The 26,843-nt window shown below is 37.8% G+C and overlaps 1 protein-coding gene across 11 annotated transcripts in view; it reads left to right on the top strand.

Annotated features, from left to right (window-relative positions):
• MKX (mohawk homeobox) overlaps positions 1 to 23,315 on the top strand; it is a 57,998-nt gene extending 34,683 nt beyond the window's left edge. For 3 of the 11 annotated variants that reach the window (XM_039839679.1, XM_039839677.1, XM_039839678.1), the window contains exon 6: positions 5,448 to 5,740. In XM_039839679.1, coding sequence (XP_039695613.1) covers positions 5,448 to 5,725 — 278 coding nt within the window. In that variant the 3' untranslated portion in view covers positions 5,726 to 5,740. Of the gene's footprint in view, positions 1 to 5,447; positions 5,741 to 14,192; positions 14,353 to 20,638; positions 20,673 to 20,776 lie in introns of those variants that run through there. The other 8 variants (XR_005647956.1, XM_039839687.1, XM_039839684.1 and 5 more) reach the window with 7 other exon arrangements.
• The last annotated feature ends 3,528 nt before the right edge of the window (positions 23,316 to 26,843 follow it).

Here is a 26,843-nt window from a genome sequence, read left to right as displayed (position 1 = left end):
ATTATTGCTTGTTTATTTTTCCTTATTAACTTTAAGATCAATTTATCTACTAAAAAAACCTTTTATTATTTTATTGGAATTGTGTTACATTTATGTATGTACATTTATGTATTGGGATTGTTACATTTAGGAATTAGTTATAGAAAATTGATATTTTTTAGGAAGTAGATTCATCTTATTCAAAAACTTGGTATTTCTGTTTGTGTCTCTGTGGCCATTAGTAGTTTTTTAAATGTTCAAAATAGGTCTTCTACATTTCTTGTAAAATTTATGCCCAGGCATTTTATCTTTCTGTAGTTTTGTTATTTTAAGTAGAGTCCTTTCTTCCATCCAATATTTCTAACTGGCTGTTTTTTCTCATATGAGAAAGCCATTAATTTCCATATTAATATTGTACTCTACAACCATAAGTTTGCTGATCATTTTTGTTAGTTTTTCAGTTGACTTTCTTGTGTTTTCTAGTAATACAATTGTATTATTTGCAAATAGCGATGGTTTTACCACCTTTCTGAAATTTTTGCCATGGTTTTCTTTCTCTAGCTTATTGCATTGAATGATACCTCCAGTACAGTGTTAAATAATAGTGATGATTGTGTGCATTTTTATTTTGTTTTGGATCTTTGAGGCAATACTGGTATTTTCCCATTACCTATGACAATGGCTTGTGGGTTTCAATCAATGCCTTCAGATTATGGTTTCAGACTTTGAAGATATGTGTTCAGATTTTTTTCCTCTACCACTGAGAAATGTTAGATAAACCATCTAACTTTCTTGATTTATTTTTGTATCTGTAAAATGAGGGAAAGAAAAATACCTACCTCACAGAGCTGTTGATAATGATTGTGAAAGCATCTGATGAGCTGTGCTATATGAATGTTCTATGTTATTTCTGTTTCTTCTTGTACAAAATGCTTTCCTACAGAACTCTTTCAGGAACTGGAAAATGGATTTCCCTTTGTGGCTCCGAGTTGTTTTGTAATTCCATTCACAATACAGTTTCTACATGTATTCCAAGGTTGGAAAGAAAAAGTGCTTTTTGAACGATGAGCAAATTCCTTTACTGACATTTAACTGAAATGTATTCCAAACCTGCAGCTTTTTGGAATGCTAAGAAAATGTTGGTCACCTTCTTGTAAAAAAAAAAAAATGAATCAAAAAATGTTTATAGACCTCGGAACTTCCTGACTAAGCTGGAAGTGAGTGCACTGAGGTGGTGTTATTTTGTGGTGTTTTGGTTCTGGGAAAAAACGAAACCAGAAAATATAGGAAAAATTTCAAGATTTTTGGTTTTGAAACTTTTTCATTCTTTCTTTTTTTTTTCCCCCCTACTTTGGTTAACATTTGAGAGGGCCACGTAAGTTTGATCCAACTGGGGCTCTTCTGTAAACAAATTCTGGTCAGTGATCCTTAACTAACATTTTCTTTTGTGTTAAATTCTGTGTGTTAGAGAATGAACTGCATGTCTAGAGAAACTGATGGCTGGTCTCACTTTTTTAGACGCTGCCTAAAAGCCTTGACTGAATGTAATGACATTTGCGCATGTAGGATTTTTGTATTCCTTTTTAAAACTGAGCTTCCGTACTAGTTTCCATGCAGAGTTATGTCTTGGTCCAATCTGATACAATTTACAAATTGACTTTTCCTTTGTCAAGTGGCTCTGCTTCTTAAAGGATTTTCATTACTTGAAATTTGATCTATCAGCTGCTCCTTCCCTCCATGCTTGAAAAGTAAAATGTGTGGTCATTTGTATGTTCCCTCTGCTTACTAACACCGCTTACCTTCCTCTTGTACACAGTTGTCATAGGACCTCAGTATTAAGCTGTGAAAGTTATTTTTGAGCAGCAGCAGCCTTCTTCGCCTGGGCTGCTCTTACGTCAGTGGCCCTGGAGATGCCGCTAGCTTTGTCATGTGGCTGGGCTTCAGGAGAAATGGTTGAAACTCATTTTCCTGGATTCAGTTCTCTCATTACACATCGAATCTGAGGAATCTGCCCTTTCTACAGTGTGGATGCAGTTTTGCATTAAAAGCTAATGCCTTCTCTCGAGGAGACGGGTGTGAGGAGGCCATTCTAGTCTCCAGCAGATGTTATGGATTTGTTTGCTAACCTTAAAGGCATGCATACTGGAAAACATATTCCTTCTTTATATATATATAATGTGTGTGTGCATGTATATATATAATTATATATATAATTATCTTTTGTGAATCTCAAAGTAAAAGCATAATGAGAAAAAACAGTGGAAAGAATGGGCCATAACGTACACCGATAGATTAAAATTTCTTTCGAGGGAAAGGCTTTTGGAAGCACTTGCTTAATAAATGTAAGTACCAGTAGCAGTACAATTGTTTACATTAGTTCACTTTGCAGAGCTCTTATCAAAGCAAATTTAGCAGATTAGAATAAAAGTCAGAATAGAAGGCATTAAATGAATCGGTCAAAAACGAGCCCCTTTACAGGCATAGCCCGAACTGCTAGAGGGAGCTGGCCCAGCAAGACAGTCACAGCTGTCTTAACACACCAGCATTCCAAACAAAGGGCTGCATCCCTAAGTTAATTCAATAATAAGACAGGAATCAGGGAGGGAAATATGTTACTTTCAATGAGGGAAAACTCTTCATAATTGTATAAATTAAAATGAGCAAAAGAAATTGAGAGCATGTGTTCAGTTTATCATCATTCTCAGAGATAAACTCCAGAGGACAGAGACCATGTTCCTCTTGTTTACTACTGTTTTACCAGCTGTTAGCAAAGTGAGGTAAAGACCTGTTGATTGATTGGTTATTGATTGATTGCTGAGGAATATAAGTACTTACACTTTTGAAACGATCTTAGTTCGGAGAGGAAAGTATGTGTAGCTTTTGTTATGTAAATATAACAGCAAGAAAGTAAATATGATGGACCAGAATCAGTTCTTGGGTAATCAGGAACAGACTCTGTGCCATGGAAATGGTTTACATTACTCCCAAAGCCAAATTCTGCCTTTAGTGTAAGATATAGTGGTAAAACATTGAGCTTTTGCTTTCTACCGATAGTGTAAACATTACTCCAAGATGTAGTCTCTGGAAATAATTTAGCAAACTCTTATTTTTATAATGCATGTTCTGTTTTGGAGACTTGTTGCAAAAATTGATGGAAAGTTATTTTCTTTAAGTGACAGTTTGTTTACAGAAATTCCTTGAAATCTTGATGGTTATTGAAAAGACCGAAATAAATGTTGCCTGAAACTGCCTGTTGCTGAGCTACTCCACACCTTCCAGAGTACTATCGTACTTTGTTAGTAAATCACCTAAAATCCATAAAGGTCATGGAAGCTGCTCTCTTTGTTAAATGAAATATTTATGTTTCAATCCCCAAAACATACTGTGGATCATTTTGGTGTTTTAAGTTGGGGGTACAGAGTAAATTATTCCAAAATTATGGAGGCCGAATGTCATTTTCTCCAAAAGTTTGTGTAATATCTATTTATCTGTGGGCAGATGACTGCTCAGTATAATCAGAGGCAGACTTCGTCAAGTTAAGTCTAAGTAAACACAACTGAACATAAGCAATTTGGACTACAAGGTTTTTTTGAGCTTTGCCAACAGCATATGACCTTGGAGAATGCCGCTTTTTCACTACAATCTGCTTTCAATGGAAAAAAGAATTCTTTTTGTTTCACATTAACAAGTGATGATTAGAAGCCTGTTATGTTCTAATTTTTAGATACAAGGCAAATGAACATCATGCACGCACCCAGCGAAAAGCCACCTTCCTGAGGGAGTTATTCCCCCGTCAGGGAGCCGACTGTAAACTTCGAGGGTGGAAGCCAATTAGATGGAGCTTCTTTCTAAAAGAAAACCTTTTTTGTTTATTTGTATTTTGTTTTTTGTCTTCATGCCATTTCAACAGATTAAAATTGTGGTCCCAAATGCCAGTAGAAAACGAACTTTATTGATTTATCCGTTCTTTAAGAAGCATCTGTTCTCAATCGGAAAGAAACTGTGTTGTCGTTAACTTTCGGTTTTCAATAGAAATTCTCATTAACTGCTTTATGCTTTCCACAAGTCCTTTTCCTCTTGTTTTTTTTTTTTTTAAAATAGTTGTTTCTTTGCAATCACCTAAAACCACCTTCTTTTAGCCTCGTATGGAATCCAATATTAAAATTTTTAAGGGCAGTTCGTGGTTCAAATAAAGTCCCCATTAAATATTTCATGTCAAAAGGTGGACTTTACGTGAGAACTTTGGTAAAAGATGGATTTGTAGAGATTTGCCTTGAAACTGCTCGCTTTCCAGTCCTCTCTGACTGGCTAGCAGCCAGGTACGTCCTCCGTTCTTTCCGTTCTTTCACTTAAGGAAACTGTTTCTTTCCCCTTCACCCTTCGGTTATGCATTTCCTTCTGAGGGTGTGTATTAAGGGTATGTGACTAATAAAGATTTTTAAGTAATTCATTTTTCAAGACTTTGGTATTTTACACATTTTTTTTAAATCACATGTTGAATAATATTAGCCGAGCATAAGGAAAAATATTTAGATCTCTGTGCTAAAATATGATTCTGTAATTAAGTTTGTTTAAGACCCTTTCTTATTTATGTACTTATATGTATACCTCTTTTTCCTGTATGCTGATGACTTTCCACATTAAAGTGAATGCTTCGAGGAGAAAATATCAAAATATTTCTGAATATGTTACTAAGTAATTGGCAACACAGTTTTTCTTTTGTGTTGAGGACAGCATCGTACATCTCTAACTGTACATCTCTAAATGTACGTCAGTATCCACACTTGAAGGTCCTCCAAGCCTTCCTACTCTCCACATGTCAAACTTGAACTCTTCGTGGGCTGCCTTCTCCAAAGTGAAACTCACTCTTCCTTTCTTCCCTAACTCAAGAGAACGCCATTGCCATCCACCCAGTCATCCAAGGCAGAAATCTGAGAGACGTTACGGACCTTGCCTCCTGCTCCCAACCCCCACCTCGTCATTCAATAAGTCTTCCCTCGTAATACTGCTCAAAGCTTGTCTTCCCTGCCACTTCCTTAATCTCAGAGCTCTTCACTTCTCTCTTAGGTTTCTGCCATGATCCTCCTGCCTGGTTCCTTCAATCTCTTCTCCCATGAAGGCAAGAGACATCTTTCTAAAATCCAAACCTGATCAAATCACTGTTAAGTATCATTTAAGAATTCCCCGTATATTTCTGGATAGAGTTCACATTTTCCCTCTTGGCACCCCAAACCAAAATCCCCTCAATTCCTGGTCTCTGCTGATCTCTCTTGGTTTATTTCCCAATTGCCCCTTCACACATCTCATTCATTTCAGCCTCGCCAGAAAAAGATTCCCAGAGGAGTCGTGTAATGGATGACATTGGCTTTCATATGGCTATTCCTTCTCCTTGGAATGCTTTTCCCCATCTTCACCCTGTAACTCCCGCTCATCTTCACCTCAGGCCTGTGCTTTCCCATCTTTTCCAGGTCTTGGCATTCAGATAATGGTACCATTGTTTGGGCATGCTGGAATGAATGCAGGAGGCTGCTTGCCACTGGAAGCAATTGCCCAAGGCCTCTTCTCCACTGCCCCAAAGGTATCATCTCCTCATTTCCTTTGGAGCTCCTTTCTGGACCACAACCCCCCTGCGCCTGCCATTGCTCCCTCCCCTAGACGCTCCCACACACTTACCATGCTGAGCCGTTATCATTTCCAAACTGCGAGTTGCTTGGTGATGAAGTCCAGTTGTAATTTGTATTTCTAGTACCTATCACAGGGCTTGCCATATAGGATGCATTCAATAAATGTTTGCTGAATGAACCATGAACTTGTGAATAAGTCGACGAAGACAGCATAGAGAGAACAAATTTTGTTGCACTTAAAATTAGGAGATCTGGCTTTTGGTACTAGCCCTGTTATTTACTAATAATTTGGCCTTGGACCTGTCAGTCAGCTTTTCTGAATCTCGATTTCTACATTGTAAAATGGAGAAATGATATAAGTGTGCACAAAAAGGAAATGAGATTAATTGCACATTTATGACTTGCAAAATGTTCAATAAATGTAATCATCACCATGAATTGTGTTATGTTAGCCTGGCCCTTAATTATGCCCAAAAAATTGAGGGTGGGGCAGATAAAATGCTGTGTACAAAGTGTAATTTTGCATTTGACATTCAACAAAAAGATGATTTGCTTTTCACTTGGAGAAGTTCAGATTCACTGTGGGTGCTCATTATCAAAACGCCAGGCATCCAAACATGGCAAAAAATATTCCAAGGGAAATTGCGTTTTCCTCTCATTCTGCTATGCAGTGGGAAAAACTTTTTAATAATTGTCTCTTTTCAAGAGTATCTGAAATAATCTATATATTCTTGCTTCAGTCAATCTAAGAATTTAAAGATACCAAGTACAGTTATTTATGTTAAAGCGGTGATACATATATGGGTATATGAGAGATACACACGTGAGTAACATGTAAGTTGCTCATCCGATTGTGGTTACATGTGCCAACCCCAAAAATGAACAGCAAAAAGACTCATTGCTGACATAATCCTGGAATTTGCCTTGGTACACTCACTCTCACTGTCATTGAAGATTCCATTCTAATGTTTTGCATGTTATGGCTACTAAGCAATTTAAGTGACCTTCTCCAAGCCCTTGCAAAACCGAAGCCTCTATAATAAGCTGTCTCGCTCTTTTGAGAATTTTCCATACCAGGGCATCACAGACATAACATGGCCGCCCTTGACCTAGCTTAGACAGTTCAAATACAAAAACTATTTTGAATTGTTATGTTACTTGTTATCTGTTCCATTCGAAGGTCAAGCTTTGACCTTCAGCAATGTTTGCTGGCTATTGTGGAATGATTGTAGCTGCTATTTGTTGAGTATGACTGAGTGTGTGGTGTTTCATGGCAATTATTACTAATTTCCACAACAGTCCTTATTGTGCAGTATTTTCTATCTATTTTACAGATGAGAAAATAGGAATGAGACCCAGAGAGATTAAGTAACTTGACCCAAACCACACGCTAATAAGTAGCAGAACCGAGATTCAGACCCCAAGCTCTCTGGTTCCAAATTTACTCTTTCCAGTATCCCTTAGCGCTGGAGAAACAAACTGTGATTAAGTAAATCCACCTGCAGTTTACGCTGATGATTGGTGAACAGGTGCACTCATCTCAATTCAAGAGAAACCAAAAAAAGGTTTGAATCCCATTAAAAGCAGCATAGGAATTTTAGTAACAAATTGGTTATTCTCTTTCTCTGTGCCTTAAAGACTATTAAAGTTATTGTGGAATTCCATTTGAATAATTCTTCAATTAATCATACACTCTGATTCTGTTTCTAAAACAACCTTTAGGTAGATGCTCCCAACACTTCCCCCCATAATTCCCATTACTTCCCCCTTCCTTTAGTACAAAAATAATCATCCTTTTTTTCATTTCTGGGTGCACATTTTGCTTTTCCTACTTCTGCCAATTATTTTTATTATAATAATTAATCATATGAATAGTTAATTAAATGTATTTTCAGCTTAGGCCTGAAAGATCATTACTAATCTTTCATTTCTTCACTCTTCTGTGAGCTCCTGTAAGCCAACACAAATACAGATTCTTTGCTCCTTTCACTTTAAAAGTAATCTTTCTGCATCTTCTTGTCCAACTAAGTCTATATATTACGTTGTCTAATAAACTATCTATCTTGTAGGATAATTTTTATAAACCTCTTAAAATAAGCTGAAAACCAGCTGGATAATGTATCCAGCTACTTAGAATTTGGAAAATAAGAGAAATACTTTTTCTAAAAAGCCTTCCTGACCAACTCCACCTTCCCATCTCCACTTCTTGGGCTGTGTAATTCAGTGTTACACTGAAGCCTGAAACAATTGCTCACTTTTTCACGTGTGTTCTGTAATGTCTTATGTTCAGCTCCCATTGCAGGTGGCCTGGGAGGAATGATTTCACCTCCTTATGGTAGGTAGATGCCTTTGGTTCCTTGGCCTTGGACCCATGCACAAACTGTATTCATAACAGAGAGTGATTCACTCGTGCTGGGCATGAACTGAGTGTGAGTCTACCTGGATAGACATCCAAATAATAAAGGATGTCATGAGCAATGGTGCTATGGCACATTTCTAGGCTCAGGGGCCTTCCTAGCTCTTGGCTTTTTGTGAGAAACTACTCTGCTCATGAATCCACAGCTGGCCTATGCCAGCCCCTATGGCTTCCACCTCCTGAATGTGGAAAAGTGACTAGAACTACCACATCCTATTAGGGACAGGGAGAAGGCCGTGTGCCTGCAAGAGCTTGGGAATCTTACAAGGAATGTATGATTTTCCTCGCCATTATTAGTCCTCCCCAAAAGACAACTTTTTGTGCCTCCATGATGAAAGTATGTGGTTTGTTTATTCTTGTCTATGAGAGCCAGGCTCTTTTGTATAACACTTTGATTCAAGGCAATAACTACTATCTTCTCTTTGCTTATTCACCATCTATTTCTGGGCATCTGGAGAGAATTTAGAATTGGAGGATTTGATTCTTAGGTCACTTTCGAGTATGTATAGTATATTCTATCACCAAAACCAAATGTGTCAATAAATGTATCTGGTTTGTTCTAGAAATGCCATTTTTGCTTTTTTTCTGTTCTGCACAGTGTTCTCAATCTCTCTCTCTCATTTATTTTTAAAATTGGTTTATATTATTGATTGTTAAAATATTATAGTTCTCTGTAAAGTCAAAAAAAGGTATGAGAAAGGGCACAAAATATAAGAAATAGCAGAGAGTTGCTTTTAGTCCAAAAAAATTATTAGGTTCATTGTCCCTTTCTCTAAATCAGTAATTTTTAATGACTAAAATAAATATATTTTCTCTTATTTTTAAGGTATCTTATTTACTTACAACAGCATATGGCATTTATAAGACAATATGTGTGGCAGCTGCTAGGCATTTAAATATATTTAAATCATGTGAACATGCATTCTTTTGTATTAAAATTTCCATGAAATAGCTTTGCAAGATCTTTTCTATAAATTATACTCATTCTTCTTTCCTGGTAGTCATTGAACCCTAGTATTTTTTAAAATCTAAGGTCATAAGAGTGTTTGCTCTCTTTTATAATTTCTTTGGTTCATGTGTAAGTACTATGTTTTTAATATCTTGTGGTGCCCACAGAAATACCCCTCCCGAATATTACATTTCTTAAGGCCGTACTTGTGGAGCCTTATTATTTTAGACTTGCTATGTCTAACTTGTATGGCCATTGGCAGCAGTGGTCCCAGCACAGGATGACTCCGAGTGCTCTGAGGAATTACCAGCTCAGCTCACCCTCCATCAGACACCCAGCCAAGAGTCATTATCAGTTCTCGGCCTGTCCCTGGATCTTTAGGTGGCTTTGAGACAACTATCATTAGCATTTTGGTTCTCTTTAGCCCTTCGGTCCAAGGTGCTATGATATTTCACTGTTATTCAAAAGCAAAGCTATCAGCGGCCTAGAGAGGACGCTCTCAAATCTCCTTTACAACTAGATTCAACATCATGACCAGTGCACTCTGTTTTAGTGATTCTGGTCTTGGTGGTGGCCAGCTTGTTTGCATGGTGGCTCTGTACTGCTATCCGTATTCCTCTTTAGAGACTGTATAGCTCCAGCTACCTCTCAGGGCTGCTATAAAAGCAACAGATTAAAAATAACCAAAAACTGTTTTTAAAACCTTATCACTATGTCGATGTATAATAAAACAATGCTCTGTTCTTTCCGAGAATAAATATTTTATCTGAATAAAATATTTTACTAAGGGCAGCAGAAACTAAGTTTACTTTGGTTTATAAAAGCTTATTATGCTACCCAAGAAAGAAAAAAAATTCTATATTAAGTTGAATAATTAGTTTTTGATGACCCCGTGTGGATTAATGTATGTCACCCTATTTTCCCAAAGGAAAGATAAAAAAAAATACAAGACTTACAAAAATAAAAGGCCCCAACATCACAGCAATATAGAGCTTGGCCAACGTGTTTATTTTCAAAACAGAAAACAGATCTTATAACAGTATATTATTACCATCACTGCTCCAATTAGAAGAAGGAGGGTGATTTGATTATTCTGAAGTAGTCTGTAATGTATTACAAGGAAAATCTTGGGTTCTTTATTTTCAATTTTGTGTTTGTAATGACTGTCCCTCAATGACATGTCATAGCATAGTAAAAATGGTAACAACTGGGGAAAGTAATGTAAGTGAAGTATCTTATCTCCTCTGCCCTCCGAAAGCATTTTTAGTTGTATTATATTCACGTATAAGAAAAAATAGATAATAAAAAGCATTTCTGAAGCTGGTGTCACCCATTTCTGAAAACTATTTCCCTATAAAAATGTTATATCTGCTACTCATATGAAAGGAGAATCAAGAAGTTGGTTAAATACAGCCTAACACTGTTATCTGACCCTTTTGGAATACTGGGAATCTATAATGATTTTTGAAACATAGCAAGGAAATACTGCCTCGTGTGGCTACCCTCGAGCAGACACCCTGGAATTCCAGAGTTCTGGAACACCTCAGGGTACCTGTGACCTCCATAATCACAGTCTCAGAGAAGAGACAGGAGCATGCCCTTCTGAGACCTCTCCCTGTGAATTTTATCTTCTCTACAGCATCCCGAGAAGATGAGTGAGAGTCTGGAGTGTGACAGTAGAAACCCTGTGTGAGGCTTGGCACCTCCGTGGTACTCGGAGTGGCCCCATGACAGTGAAGGATGACTGAGCGTGGCTTCTTCACGTTAGGACTCTCAATGCCATAGCCCTTACTCGCCATATGCCAGGCACAGCTCCCAAGATCTTTACACGCAGTACAGCTGGTCCTCGAATAACATTGCTTCATTCAACATTGTTTCGTTATAATGTTGATGAAAAAACAAACAAAAAAAACCTTGATCCCCAGCCAGGGCCACTGTTAGTGTGGAGTTTGCACGTTCTCCCTATGTCTCTGTGGCTTTTCTGGAACTAGGGACTCCAGTTTCCTCCCACGCCTCAAAGATGGGTAGTCAGGTCAAAGATCGAGTCTAAGTTGCCCCAGTCTGAGTGAGTGTGGGTATGTCTGAATATGCCCTGCGATGGAAGGCCATCCTGTTCAGAGTGACTCCCACCTGTGCCCTGAGCTCCTGGGAGAGAACCAGCCACCTGTGACCATGAACTAGAACAAGCGGGGGTGGGGGGTAGGAAGGAATTCTCTTACTTGCTTTTTATTCATCTTTCCTCAGTGCGTATAGAGCTTACATTTATTTCAGTGTTTAATATTAGAAGTACTCTGAGTCTTTGTTTAGAAGTTTGATGATGTTTTCGTGACCAGAAATATGCCATAGAAATTTAACTCTAGTTTCTATCAATTAGCCTGTGGTAAAAGTGGTTTTGTTATACGTTGTTTTGCTTAAAGTCGCAGTTTCTGAGAACCAATCAATGACGATGTGAGGACTGACTGTACCTCATTTAATCTCCATGGCAACCCCGGGAAGCAGGCATTGCTATTATCCCCATTTTGTAGGTGAAGACACTGAGTTACAGTGTGAGTAAATAACTCATCCAAGGCCACACAACTGTTGAGTCGGCTCACTATTTTCCTAGGGTCCCAGGACACGTTCTGTTCTGTGGACAAATGATCGTACAAAAAGGGGATTTTGATCTATAAAATGTTTTGTTTTCTCCCCAACCATGTCAACTTGTTAGATTTAGGCAACTTATCCCCTACTTTTTTCCTAGAAATTTCTTGTATTCTAAATTTAGGTGATAATAGCGGAATATAACGTGTAAGCCATTGGAATTTAATAAATAGTTTGAGATATAAATTGCTGGGCAAAATTTAGAGTGGATCCCTTTGATAAAATTTAAAGTAGAGAGGGGCTATTTGGTATTCTTTTAGTCAAAATGGATTATCAGAAACCTTCTGGCTAAGGGTATACTTGGATCTCCAGCCACAGCCAAGGCATGACAAGGTGTTTACCTCATCGTTATGCTTAGTTCCTTTTTAACTTTTCTTGCCTTTCAATGTCATCAACAAAGTTCTTCCCAATTTTCATTTCAAAGCCCCTCCCTACCCCAGTTTAGACTTTAAATGACTGTTTCTGAAATTAAAAGCAGAAAATGGCAGAACCTTTAAGTGTAGAAATGTGTGAACACAGAACATGACATGCCAAGCACAGTTAAAACATCTTAAGTATATTAAGAACATGGAAATGTATATGAAATGTAAAAGGACTGGTAATACTGTTCTTCTTATGTCTAAAATATGTGTTTTTCTATTAATAAATACAGCAGATGAACTGTGAGCAGGGAAACTGTCATTTGCTACTTTTTTTTGAAAGATCCAAGAAGCTTGTGAACATCATTCCTTTTATTGTGCCATTTCTGGCGTTAACGCAGTCAGACAGGGTTAACACCAAGATCCTCTAGTCTGAAGTGTCGTTTCTAGAGATGGTAATTTGAGGAATTTGAAAAGCATGGCAATAATATGAGCCAATTCAAAGATACACGGTAGTTCATATATCAAAGGAAAAATACTTTTTGATGGTTTTTCAGAGATACTGAAGAGCTTCAAAATATGTGGATGGAGCCAGACTTTCCAGCCAATTTCTATTATTATTATTACAAATGCATATTTTTCATTTAAAAAGCTTTTTTGCTGAAGGAAGTCATATTAATATTTTGTAACAATGCTGTTCATCTATAAATTTATTAAACAAGTCAACCTTCTACTAAAACTGCAGCTATAAAGTTGATCTCAGGAGGAATAGCCCTCATTAAGCTTTAGCTAAGAATCAGATTAAGTCCATCCAGTTTTAAGAACTAGTAGCCCAACTTTCATGTAAGAAGGAGTGCTTTTATAAACAATTAATTCTCTTTGCAACACACAGGCACACACAAAAGTTATTCATGCATATTTAGGAAGTCATTTTCTGAGACTTTGGCTGGAAACCCACCTTTCATGTATGAAACATCTTGGGTAACATCTCCAATATTCCCATTGGGAAAACGAAGTAACGAAAACCATTAGACACTTGAAGTTAGTAGATATTCTTTAATGTGGCTCCAGTGCTCTTTGTCTTGGCATGTTGTGGTACTTTGGCACAAAATAGCATCAGGAAAGCCATATTGTCTTTGAAGATGATAGATTCTGCACACTTAATCCATTAATCTGAGCTGATGGGCTTTGCCTAGGGTAAAAATATTTCATCCTTACATAATGGTTTTCATATTAAATCGCTGAACAATACTAATTTTTCAGATGACTGCATTCAACTCCATATTTTAGATGTAAAAAATAAAGTAAGAAAGAAGGTTAACCTTTTTAGATTCACATAGTGCTTGATATATGTGCTCACACTGTCTTTAAATGAAATCATGTGGTCCTCGTAACAAACCTATGTATCTAGAACTATTAGACCCATTTTATAGGTGAGAAAATTGAAGCACGAAGTCAAGCGGCCGGCCAGTTGTCACGCAGATAGTACATGAGTTCTACTTCTGCTGTCTGGTGCCAGAGTCCGGGCTCCAACCACTGCACTATGCTGCCTTGTGCCTCACACCAGACCACACTCCTAGTTCGCGACGATGAGCTAATAATAGAAGTGAGAATATTTAACACTTCCAGACCTCTTTTCTGGTCACTCACCAACAATTTCCTCCCCATAGACCGCATTCTAATGTTCAAAGCGAAGTTTCAGACTGAAAGTTTGATGGAGCCTTTGAGATCATAGAGCAGCACCATTGCTAGATGGGCCTGTTGCAGAATGACTTAGCGTCAATAATATTTGATATATTTAGTTAAAAGCGAAGTTGAGACATTATAATTGGGTGGTACTCTGCTTATTTTTAAAGTTTCTTTCAAGCTACAAATTCCATTTCCTACACTTCTAGTACTCCAGCCCAGACTGATGAGGTCAAAATAGCTGTGCATTTTGTCAGAACAAAGGTAAAGGGGATTAATAAGGAGCCACCAGCCTCAAGCTTTTGCTCTCTGAATAATAAGCAAAGCCATCAAAGATATAGCTCCCTGACTGAAAAGGAACCAAGCAGACATGGGTACTCCTGCAACAGTAAAGGTTTTCTGTTGGTGGTGCTGTTAGTAGAAATATATTCTGTCCTGAAAGCTTTGAGATGTTGACTTGTCCCCATCCTGACCGAGAATCTCTTCTCTGTTGGTCCAAAACAGAAGGGTGTAATGGCTAATACTGATTTTTCTGGCAGGAGATAGAAAGGATAATGCATTGACAGAAAGGCAGCTGAAGGTGGGAATGCTGGAGATCCAAGACATCTGGGCATCATTAGCCATGGAAGGACCAGCCCACATGAGAGGTAGCAGGAAGGAAAAGGATATTTGGCCAGAGGGTGGAAGTCATGGCTGGAGGTAACACTGGCTTAATTTTTGGAAAAGATTTTTCTTCGAACTCTAAGATGATCTTGGAAGCCACTCATTCTTTAAGGCCCCAAGATAAATAATTTAGCTAGTATATTGCAAAAAAAGAAAAAAAATACTAAATCTATTCATGAAGATGAGGTGGGTTTCATTGTATAATTCTTGCTGTTCAGAAAGCTTGCAAAGTTTCCCCATCTCAAGGCTCACAAAACTCGGGCTCCAATAACTTCAACAAGAGCAGTAACCTTGATATTCACCAGTCTTCGGTTGCAGTCTCTTCCTGTCATGCGAAATTTTAAAGTCGAACTCACTTTTTTGGTCAGTGGAACTGGAAGAAGCAGTTTAGTCAACAACAGATAAATGTTATGAGTTATTGGGTGTTTTTTTTCCCCCTTTTTTGGAAAAAAAAAATCACTTAGAATGATTTATCTTTACTCATTCGAAAGCTCTAACTACCCTAAAGAGAAAATAACCACAAATTTTTTTTCCAAAAGTGATGCAGCAACAGCTGTCTAGGAGTTATTTAGCAGTAATTTACTCTAGGCAATAGAAGAGTGATTATGCAGATACCACATCTATTAAAATGTCGTTGCAATTAAAATGTGAGAAATTTCTCAAGAGATCTCATTTAGATTCCCTATTCTGTGATTCGGAAGGATATTTTGATACTACAGATTAAATCATAAGGAGGAGAAAAAAAGTCTTTTGTACCTCTATGGTCTTAAACACTAGCAAACAGAACAGAAAATTGTTTTTTTTAATAGGTTATCATCCCACAGGCTTTCTGTATAAACAACACATTTGACCTTGCCAGGGTCCTTGAGGGTGGTGTTCGAGAGCACTTGGATAATGGAATGTGGCAGTTAAAAACATGACCTTGGAAGTCCCTTGATAGGGAGCTGAGTCTCAGCTCCCACTGCCTACCTGAGTCCTTTGCGTGTTTGAATCCTCTAAGCTACACTGTCATTTGTAAATAAGGGCCATGGTGCTCGTTCACAGGGTTATTGTCATTTGTAGAGTATCTGGCATAAGAATAAGCATTCAATCAATTTTAGTAATTGTTGTTTTAAAGATAACCCCTTCTTGTCACATTGGAGTCTCTCAATATTCACATTTACACTGGATGAAACTAAATTTTGAATTCTTTCAAGCTGTTTCTATTTCACGGGCAAAAAACCACTACCACATCAGGGAAGGCCAATGATAGATCATTATCTTATTTATTAACAAAAGATAAGGCTAAAGCAGAAGTTAGGAGAGCAAAGAGAGTTATAAAACATACAGAGTGACTTAATTTTTTAAAACTTGCTTGGAAAGCCACATATCCAAATATTAATATTAGTTAGCCTTAAATGTCCTTTATTTTCTCTTTTATACTTTTCCCCAAATTTTCTGCAGTGAACTTGTATTTTCTTACCAGAGAAAATAAAACAACAACAACAAAAAATGCTAATTTTATAAGGAAAGAAAAATAAAGTCACAGTGGATGCAGTCGATTGGTGCATGCAAGCCCAGGCTGGACCTGGGGTGTGCAGAAGTAGAGAAAGATTGTGGTTATAGGAGAAGGGGTCCCTGGAGATTGCTCTGTCCGTTTGGTGTAAGGTCCTGCAAATTGGAGCAGTCAGTATTTCAGATCTTCAGTGAAGTTTTCTATCTGCCTTATTCACCACAGTCTTGTTCTTTATCTCACTTATTCCAAGTGTTTAAATTACTCCAGCAACTGATCTGGTGTCCTGGAGGCTCTTGGGACCTCTGAGATCAGAAACACACTAAACCCTGGCTGTCCACACCTGCTGTCACCAGTCATGGCCCCCAAAATGAGAGTGAGGAAACACAGTTGTCAGGCGTCTGGAGCTCCGACTCTATTTTCGCTTAGGGAAATATATATTATATGATTTTAGATTATTTAATTAAAAATATTCATATTCTGAATCATACTCAATTTTTATTTACATTTCAGTGGCGTGAGTAATATTTCGTGGGAACAGTTAAAAACGTTCCTAACTTTAGGGCTGCTTGATTAAATTTGAAAAAGGAATCTCAGAGCAAAAGATTTGGTCATGTCTCTTTGACTATAACTCTTATTTCAGGAATATGTATCAGAATTAATGTGTTTTTAAATTGCATTGATCAAAGTCGAATGGACACTTTGCCCGCAGAGCTTTGAGCTTACCCATCTTGAGTTGCAGTAGAACTGAATTTTCTGTATAATTGTTTCTCTACTTAACTTTATAAGGAAACACATGTCCAAACCGAGGATAGCCCCACTTTGTTTCAACATGGTTTGGGTTTTGCAGCGTTCAAGATTTTCCCAACTCCGCACCCCTTTTTTTCCTTCCTTTTCTTTTTTGGTCTTAAAACACGCTCTTTTGGCTGGTTCGATAAGTTGTTCCTGCCAACCAGTTGCTTTTATGGTAATTGACAGCGTAGCTGATTTTTGGAACCTTAGAATCTAAAAAGGCATTTTAGCTCAGACTTTGGAGGGGCCGAGCCAAGCTACTTGCAGAGTAAGAGCTACAGCTGAGCAGACTGCAGGGCGGTCAGACCGTAAGTCTGTGCATGTTAATTAATAGCAGTGAAACGTCTGCTCTAGCTCAGAATTATGATTTCCCTCTTTTCAGCAGCGTTCAGAATCCTTCCTTCTCCTGTCGGATTGTTTCTTGAGCTACTGGATGCCACTTCTGGAGGGGAGCTGGTGAGACGACCTGTCTGCAGTGGACAGAAGTGGCACAAGCTCCTGAGCACCGGTGATGGGTCAACACCCACCACTCCTTAAATACTGACTCTTGGCTGAAAAGGCACAGAATACTTGAATGAGATAAGGGCCAGGAAGTTTATACTTCAAAGGAAAAGAGCATAAGAAAAAAAAATCTTCACATTTAATGCAATTTTTTAACATAATGAGTGGGTTGTAAATTTTCTGAGTTCCCCCCAAATGATACCAGTTCTCTAAAATAACTGGGGCATTTCCCCAGATTTCATCTCAGCATAATGAATAGAAAAAAATCTCCCCAAACTACCAGATCTTTATGGCCCTTTGCTTTCCTTCAAAAGCATAAATGTTTCTGAGTTGAAGGGCCCCTGTTTGCTGTCTTCCTTCTGCTACTTCTTCTGGGAACTAAAACACACTACACTGAAGGAGGTGGCTCTTGGACTCATAATATCCTAGTGATGCAGGACAGCCCTCCAATAACAGAAACAGGAAAGTGTGCGCTTCGAGCACCACTTTACGTTTTGAACCAAAATCGCCTGGACGCAGAGAACCCCCAAAAGCTGTGGTAGTCAGCTTTTTCTTATTCGTTTGAAATCTTTGACATTGAGCCTTATTACACGCTGTTTTAGCATTGACTATTGACAGAGAAGCAAAATGTTTTTCTTTTCCTTCTTATGAAGACTTTTCCTCTGCTGCTCGGAAAGAAAACTGAGTCTATACCTAATGACACTGCACGTGCCCCTCTTGCCTTAGAAACAAAATATAGGATTCAGTCTTTTGAATCCTGCCGAGTGCATTGTTGAAATTTGTGAAACTTATTAGGAATACCAAATGGGGGATGGAGTCTGTGTTTTTTCACTTCAAAGGTATTTTCATAGGCACCAAACTGTAAAACACAGAACCCCCCAAAGAGTAAGCAGAATTTTATAATCTCACAGTTGGCTGCAGTAAACTTGTTTCTCGGTGGAACAAGTTCAAGGAGGCAGCCAGAGGGAGCATAAGCAGTGTCCGTGGGGCTGTGGGACCTTCAAGGTCACTCTTTGTCCCAAGCAGGAGCTCTCCGTGGACCTGAACTGCATGCCAGTGAGTTACATGCCATCCTCCCCCAGGCGGGCTCCCTTCATGTCTGGGCTCTGTAAAGCATCACATATTTGCTAGCCACAGGCATCCTCCTCGTCGTCTGTGTGGTCATCACTCTCAGGTGGACCGTTCAGGTAGGGGTCCGAGTGTGGCCCCTCATGCAGTGAGACTGCTCGTTTGCGAGCCAGCGCATCGGTTACACGGTCTTTTCTAAATTGCGTTTTGTTATTTCCCTGATGTTATTTAAGCTTCATGGAACTTATTCGGCTTCTGCCAAGTCGTTCCGTCGAATAAATATCTCCATAACCTATTGCTTCACTCTGGCAACGGACTTGTTGCAATTTGTGGGCAAAATTGAGCAAAGGCCTAACTCTTTTTAAAAAATTTTTTCTCCATAAAATATCCACTGTCGTTGGCTTTCCTCCTCCTACACAGGGGCCTTGACTTGTTCTGTGTTCTGGTAGCACCTTGTCTCTGTCACGACTGAGTAAAGATGTGCCGATAACAGCACTAAACAGAGAACGATTTAACGGCCATTACAGAGACATTCACTGTCCACACGCAGAGTCGCTAACACTAAATAAGATACACAGCGCTTAGAAGAGTGCCTGGCACAGAGGCAGTGATCTGTGAACTAGGATGAGCAGAGTCCTGTGAATTGAAAGTTGTCATTCATTTCCTCCATTTCCATGAAGAATTTTATAATTCCAAAATTTCCAGGAGCAGCAGTGGTGTAGTTAATTAGGCCGACCTGGTAGGAGCCAAAAGATCCAGAGGCTGACTGTCCAACTGTGCCCAGATCCAGTTATTTCCCCAAAGGATCCCCAAAATGAAAGGAGACCCAAGGAACTGTTGTTCATTCGAGGCCAGGCGCGCATTATCTCATTCATTCTTCCTAACGACCTTGTCATTTTTTCACTAGTTTTGTTTTGTTTGTTTGCTTGCTTTTTGTTTTGTTTTGTTTTGTAAGCTCCCTGGTTCTCTGGGTGAGGGGTCGTGCAAAGAGCCTATAGCGAGCGACCTATTATTATCTCCTGGTCTACTCTGTAAGGGTAGGTTAATAGAATTTCCCGATTCTTCTTCACAGAGGGCATCAAAGTTTAGCTGCCTAATCGACACGTCATGTAATTATTTTCTCTTGACCACGTCTTCCCTGGGAAATCTGGCCCTGGTTGGACTGCGTTAGGATCACGTCGATGTTCTTCTCAGGTCTCTTCTAGATCCATGAGTCTCTCAGAGGCCAGAACTAGAAATTATGCTGTGCAGCCTAACTAGCCTTGAGCATCACAGAGGGGAAAAAAAAATGCCTTCAGAAATATCGAGTTGGGGGTGGTAAAAGGAAGGGAGAGGACTGACGGCAGGAAAAGACAGCTTTCCAAAGGCCACAGAGCTAGCAGAGCGCCTGAGCAAACACTGCGAAACATTGTGTTTCACGTTTCCTGTAGGCAGCTCAGTGCTTCACAGCTGTTCGGTAATGGTAGTTGCTGCTACCACTGCTGCTGCTGATGGTGACGATGGTTACTTAACCACTATCTAGTTTGAGAGTGTCATGGGCTGATGGGGAGTCCCAAACCCACTCTTTTGTCCCCACTCCCCTGCCATGCTGGTAGCCCCCTCTTTCCCTCCATGTCTCTATTTTTGTGTTCCCAATACCATATTCTTTTAGCCAGAGGAGCTACCCAGACAGATTTAATCAAGATCAAGAATCCGTTTCATCTTTCCTTATTCTGATGTGGTATTGGTAGACAGATATTAGCGTTCTGAGGGAGGGAGCAAATCTAAACCAAAGGTGAGAGTGCATAAGCAAAAGCTCGCTCCATAGCTTTCATTTCCTGCAGCAGCAGGATGAGTTCATTTGGAGCTGGAAGACTGGTGCCTGCTTATCCTAATATGCCAGGAAGTCCTGCGTTGCCGTCAGCATTGGATCTGTTATTCATTTGCTAACTAGCCAGAGGGAAGTATTAGCCAGTCCTTTTTCAAGATGGAGGTTTGATTCCCATGAAATCATAGGATATTGAGCCAGAGGCACCCTGAAGATCTCCTAGGAACTCCCTTATTTTATAGTTAGAGAAATTGTACCCCAGACGTTGTGGCACCGTAGTCTGCCCAAAGGTACACGGCAGGTGAGTGGATGGGGAGAAACCAAAACCTGGCCCCAGGTACACAGTTCACACTCTTTTCTCTACACCATTCGCTCCTCATGAAAAGGCCCAATTTCTCAGAATAAATTTGCCTCAGAGTTTTCTGTATCTACGAAAGCTACTTTTTCTTCTTTGTTACCTGTTCTCACCTTATTCCTGCTTCTTTGCAAGAAAAAATTTTGGGGACCTTAATTTAAACTACTTTATCTTTTCAAAAAAAAACAAAGCTAATTTTTAACCGTATTTTCTGATGAACTTTTATTCCCGGTAATTCATGATGACACTCTTGAGATTAAAAAAGAAAGAAAAAAAAAAGTAATTAAATTTTTGCTTTTCTTTACAGACGCTCTGGAAAACGGATCCAATAGAGGTGACAGGTGAGCAGTGGGTTTTATTTGCCATTTGTGCTTTTCAGTGATGGCATTTTCTGCATACGCTGCAGTGAGTTTGATCATTTTCTTTCTGTTTTGCTTAAATCCAGTGCAGCTAATAGAAAGGGACCGAGCAAGGATGACACATACTGGAAGGAGATCAATGCAGCTATGGCCTTAACAAATCTTGCACAGGGAAAAGACAAACCACAGGGAACTACCAGCTGCATCATCCAGAAGTCATCACATATAGCAGAAGTAAAGACAGTCAAAGTGCCACTGGTTCAGCAGTTTTAAGAGTCTGTTGCTTTTCAGATCAATGGCTATTCTTCACGTTGGTGTTTTGTCATAAATCTTCACCATAAGAGCCGAAGCAGAAGTGAAAATGACTCCCTTTCAAACCTTTTGTTATTTTTAAATATCTTAAATATATCATTTAGTTGCTTCTATAAAAGACATATAAATTATAAAAAAACCCTCACTTTAATCAAAAATATTAACTTATTTTATGTTACTCAAACTATGCATACAATGTCTGTGCATTGCCATTACAGTAAGTGCCTTGCTTCCCAAAATTAAGCTACAACGTGGGCACAGCAGAGCAGCTATGCCTCAAAATGACAACGCCATAATGCTTATTAGTCTGTGTTTGTCATTCCAGATGGACCTGACCATTCCAGGACTGAAACCATAATTGCCGAAAGCCCTTGAAATGTATTCAACAATTCACATGTTAAAAACTTGGAAATCTATTCAGCCCAAATGAAATGTTTCTTTTAAAAAACTTCTGCCGTATTTTAATTTGTTCAGTGTGCTTTTCAGAGTGACAGTGAGAATTTTATGCATGTGTCTTGCCTGCATATCTGATACGTTACAAACCTCCAAAATGAAAGGTGTGGTGATCATATAATATGTACATTTAAGAAGAATCGCAATGAATACTTTGTGAAGAGAAAAACTTATTCCAAGCATTACTGGAAAACATCTCAATGCCCTTTAGAATTAATTTGGATTTTTTTTCTCTAGTTTTGCTGAAGTTTTAAAAAAATGTATTATATAAATAATTCAGAATTTTCCTGTGTAGAACTAAATCTATAATTTAGTTTTAAAACATAATCTTGTTTGCATTAAAGTTCAGGTTTTTTTAATGGAAATTGTTTTTCATATGTAATGGCTAAAAACCTTTTATTTGATTCATTTCAAATTACAATTGCTGATGGGCAATTTATATTGCAATGAGAACAAGACAATGAAAGAAATGTACCTCTGTGAATATGCATATATACACATAAAATTGATTTTTAAATTTAAAACATATGGAAAACAAAACACTGAATGGTCTCTGAATTTTGCCAATTAAGACACTAAGGTAAAAATTAAGTCAAACCATGCATCAAAAAAAGAACATTTTGTTTCTAAATTGGACTATCTTTGAGTGAGAATAATCAATATTGAGAAAGAAGAATATCTTTTTTAATCAAACTATAATATTCTAATCAACTTGATGAGACTCCAAACTTGAATAAACAATGGAGCCGTCAAACAATAACAGAGTATATGTGCTACAGAAAAGTAAAAAGGATTTGACTCTTTTATGGTGGGATGTTTTTTCTGCGTATGTAATCTATTTTGTAATTTTTTTTTTTTAACTGGAAAGCATTTTTGTGAGTGTGAATGAGAGCCAGTAGTGCAGCCTTGTGGTGACATTTTTCTTTGTTTTGCAGAATGCTTTTAAAACCAAAGGCTGCTCTAGTTGATATAAGGACAGTACCAATCTTGATATAAATTGTAGGACAATTTTTCATGTAACATAGCATTTGGGGATTGGGTTTATTTAGTGTATTGAAGATGATTTGATATAAAAATATTTTGTATATATATATTTTTACTTTGTTTTCTAAATTGCTGTTTGCAGTAACAGTAAGTGCAAAGCAAGATATGTAAGTTATGACTGTATGATCAGATGAAGTATGGGTTCTTTTGGTTTACATCCTTCAGTAATTTCAGATCCATGATAAAAAACAACTGCTGAATCTTTATTAATCAAATTTGCCAAAATGAGATCAAGTCAATGAAAACTAAAGACAAGTGCTTCATTCTTTATCATACTATACTATTCTAAGTTATTCTGGTACTAAATATTTTAATAAAATTGTCTTTGTTTTGACATACTTCAGTTAGATGAATGGATGCTGGTTATTTTTTATTTGAATTAGTTGTAATTCATTTCTGCCATCTTTTTAAAAAGAATCAGCAAATTTGTTCTGTGTTATAAACTATGGATGACAAGCCAATATAGGACAGCTATTCACGTGATTTTTTTTTTAAATACCAAAGCTTGGAGTCTGGCCTATAAACACATCAAGAAGATTTTATAATTAGCACATCTTTGGCAATATCTCCAATTGCAATTACTTTTAATTTATTTTTTCTATTGCTGCTTTACCATTTTCTGGAAATCGAAGTCATCCTTTAAAAGAATCTTGAACAATGCTGAGCCAGCAGCTGAGACTCTAACTCATAATTTATGTCGTAGAGAAATAGAATTACCTCTATGCTTTGTTTTGCCATATGTAATCATTTTAATAAAATTAATAACTGCCAGGAGTTCTTGACAGATTTAAAATAAAAGTTAATTTCTAGACCTCAGTGATCATATGAATTTTGTTTTCTTTTGAGACTTGACCAGGTGGAGAAAGAAGCAGAACAGAAGGGTCCATTATATGCCATAATTCTCCTTAGGTTGGTAAGGGCTATGCTATGCTACGAGAGCCCCGCATCTGTGCTAGGTTTGATTTCATCACCTAAGACCACCAACCCACCTTTTAAGAGCCGAGAATAAGGGATTATGATTCTAACCATTAAAATACATAACTTTAAAATGAACACATTCACTAAATACATTCCTTCAGTGGCTGGTACAATAAGCATTATTTCTGTGTGCTATGCGCTGGAGAGAACCTTGGCTTTGAAGCTAGACAGATCTACATTGGAATCCGAGCTCTGCCACTCACTACTACAAGATCGTGCCTCGGTCACTCTAGGCTTCATTTCTTCATCTGTGAAGTGAGAGGAATGAGTTAAACCTCGTGGAGTTTGCCGCAAGGTTTACAGATGATACACAATAGATAAAGTGCCTTCCAGAGTGCCTGGCATTTTTATAGGTGCTCAATAAATGGAAGGTATTATCACATAATTATGCTTCCTCTATATAGGGCTTATGTTCAAGAAAGTAGAACTATAAATGGAAAATGAGATATGGGCAGTTTAAGGAAGAGCCTTGGGAAAGGAAATATATCCGACGTGCGAGACTGCAATGAAACGCTAAAAGTTGGCATCAGAGTCAGATCTTCAAGGAAGATTATTTTATCATTAGTTTTAACTTCCTGGAGAAAGGCATAAAGCACAACAAAGAGAAGAACAGACACGCCAATAGAAAACACAGCATGTGTGAGAGCTTCCTTTATTCAAATCAACGAGAATTGCTTTTCCCTCTATTCGTCCTGCATGATCCTGTTTAAGATGACTGAGAACTCAAGCCACTGTCTGTATTCTCTGCCCACTCCAAGCGGCAATGTTTACCAAACAGTGGCAACAGCCATGGTCAGCTTTTAAACTCATCCAGCTCAGTGGCACAACATCATGCAAATAATTACAGAGAATGAGAGCAAGCCACCCAGACTCTTCTGTCTGGAATAATTTAGGTTGACCATGCCATAGAGGGCAGTGTGGAGTGGTGGTCAGAACTGGGCTGGCACAGCCTGGCTTTGCCTCTTCGCTCCTTAGTGACTTTGGGAATAAAATAAGCCTTCTATATCCAGAGTTTACATCTATAAAATTTGATCTATGAAATTTACCTACTCCAAAGATCTGTCGTGCGGAGTAAGATAGTGGATACAAAAGTGCTTTGCACACTGCGTGGTACATGTTAATAGTTATTAACGTGTTCCAGATGACTCTGAAAGGCCTAATATCCCATAATTTTTGGCAATATAAATTGTGGTTTTCATGAAGCATATAAGACCCCTAGATTTTGTCAAATACATGTTATGATCTACCATCTTTGGGACTTTTTAAGCACAAAGAGGCTTTAGTCCCGTACTTATTTGAAACAATTATGATCACAATTAGGTGACTGATTGTCACACTGCAGGTAAAGAATCCTGGCTGCACCTTTTCCTAGCTTTGAGACACATCTTAGAGATGGACTAAAATTTGGTTTGGGAAGTGTGTGTATTGCAGATAATAAACTTTTTAAGATGAGAAAAAAGATTTCTGAGTTTGGAAAAACAAGCTGACGTGTTTTACACAATCTTTACACAAATAACTGGAAATTCATGTAAAAGGGAAGCTCCAAGGGGTTGGCTGAAGCCTTTGTTGGGATGGTATCACAGAGCAACTTCTCCCTCTGCTCAATTAGGATTTTATTTTTTAAAATTAATTTTCTAGTTGTAGCATTTGGATTTCTAGGTATACGATCATATTATTTCCAAATAATGAAAATTCACTGACCCTTTTTTTGATATTTATACTCTATTTCTCTTACCTTGTGGCACTGACTGACATTTCCAGAACGATTTTTAACGAGAGGTGATAGTGAGCCATCTCGTATTTCTCCATGATAATGGGTTTACCTCTAGGGTTTAAATATTATATGTCATAATAGATATTGGTTTGAGATAGTTGTTCTTTTTCATATTTTAAGGCAATATTCTTTCATTCTTGATTTACTAAAAGATTTTATAAATGGATGTTGATTTTTTCCTAAACATTTTAAATTTAATTATAACATAGAAAACTTCACGAATCGTAAGTGTACAATTAAGCAAACTTTATAAAGGGGAATGTAATTGTGTAACCAACACCCAGGTCAAGATTTAAAAAAATATATATGTGTGTATGTGTGTGTGTGTGTGTGTGTGTGTGTGTACATATTCATGGAGTCCCCTAAAGGTAAACATTTTACTGACTTCTGCCTATTTTTGAAATTTAAATAAAATCAGAGTTATACTTTTGTTTCTGTCTTTTTTTGTTCAATGTTATATTTGTGAGATTCATCCATTCTATTGCATATAGCAGCAATTCATTCTTTTTTATTATTATATACTGTTGTATCATTATATGAATATACCACAAATTATTAATATGTCCCATTGCTGATAGACATTTGGATTGTTTTCCATTTGGGGGACTATGACAACTACTACTGTAAACATTCTCATACATTTCTTTTGGTAAGTTTATGTATGTATTTCTGCTAAGTGGGAGTGAACTTGTTGAGTTGTGTTCAGTTTTAGTAGATATTATCAAACAGTTTTCCATAGTGGTAACATCAATTTACATCTTGAAAAGGACTGTATGAGAGATCAATTTTGCTTTGCAAAATTGCCAGTTTTTAATGTTTTAGCCATTATGGTAGATTCACAGAGCCTTCTCATTATGGTTTGAATTAGTGTTCTTAATATTAAAAAAAAATATTAGATATATTGATATTTTTAATATTAATATTTAATTTGTGGTTTTAACATGTATTGAATATTTAGATTTCGTGCAGTGTCCATTTAAGTTTTTTTGCCCATTTTTGTATTGTGTTGTCTGTTCTTTTCCTATTGATTTTGAAGTGTTCTTTTATACATTCTGGGTGCCAGTCCTTTATCAGATGTATATGTTGCACATGCCCATGTGTCTGTAGGAAATATCTTCTAAAAAAGTATCTTGTAGATATCCTGAATCTCCTTAAATGCATTTGTTTGATTCTTTATTATCAAGTTGTCATAGTTCTCCTCCAACAGTTGTCTCAGCAGAAACTGCCTGTTCTGAATATCATTTGTTATTCCCCTGTGGTTGCCCAACATCAATTTTCATTACATGCTCAAGATTTTCCTCAGTTTGAAGCCCAAGTCCATTGTAAGCAGTGGGAAGCCTATGAGTAGGAGTTGGGGGTAGACACGTTCAGTGATCAGGAGACAGACCACCAGAAAGCGTACCCAGAAGCATCCCCTCTGCTCTCCAAGCTGCCTAACTGCAAAAGCAGGAAGAACTCAGCCAATTGCTCAGCAATCCCACAGTGTTCTGAGGGTCAGGACCTCACTCCATCTAGGCTGCCTCTTCTCAGAGATCCCTGTATTTTTACAAGCCAGACTTTCTCTAGGAACTTAGAATTCGATGCTCACCTTG

This window comes from Pteropus medius, unplaced genomic scaffold, assembly GCF_902729225.1.
Source record: "Pteropus medius unplaced genomic scaffold, Ma_sr-lr_union100, whole genome shotgun sequence".
Lineage (NCBI taxonomy): Eukaryota > Metazoa > Chordata > Mammalia > Chiroptera > Pteropodidae > Pteropus > Pteropus medius.
This window is presented reverse-complemented; position numbering and strand designations above follow the sequence as displayed.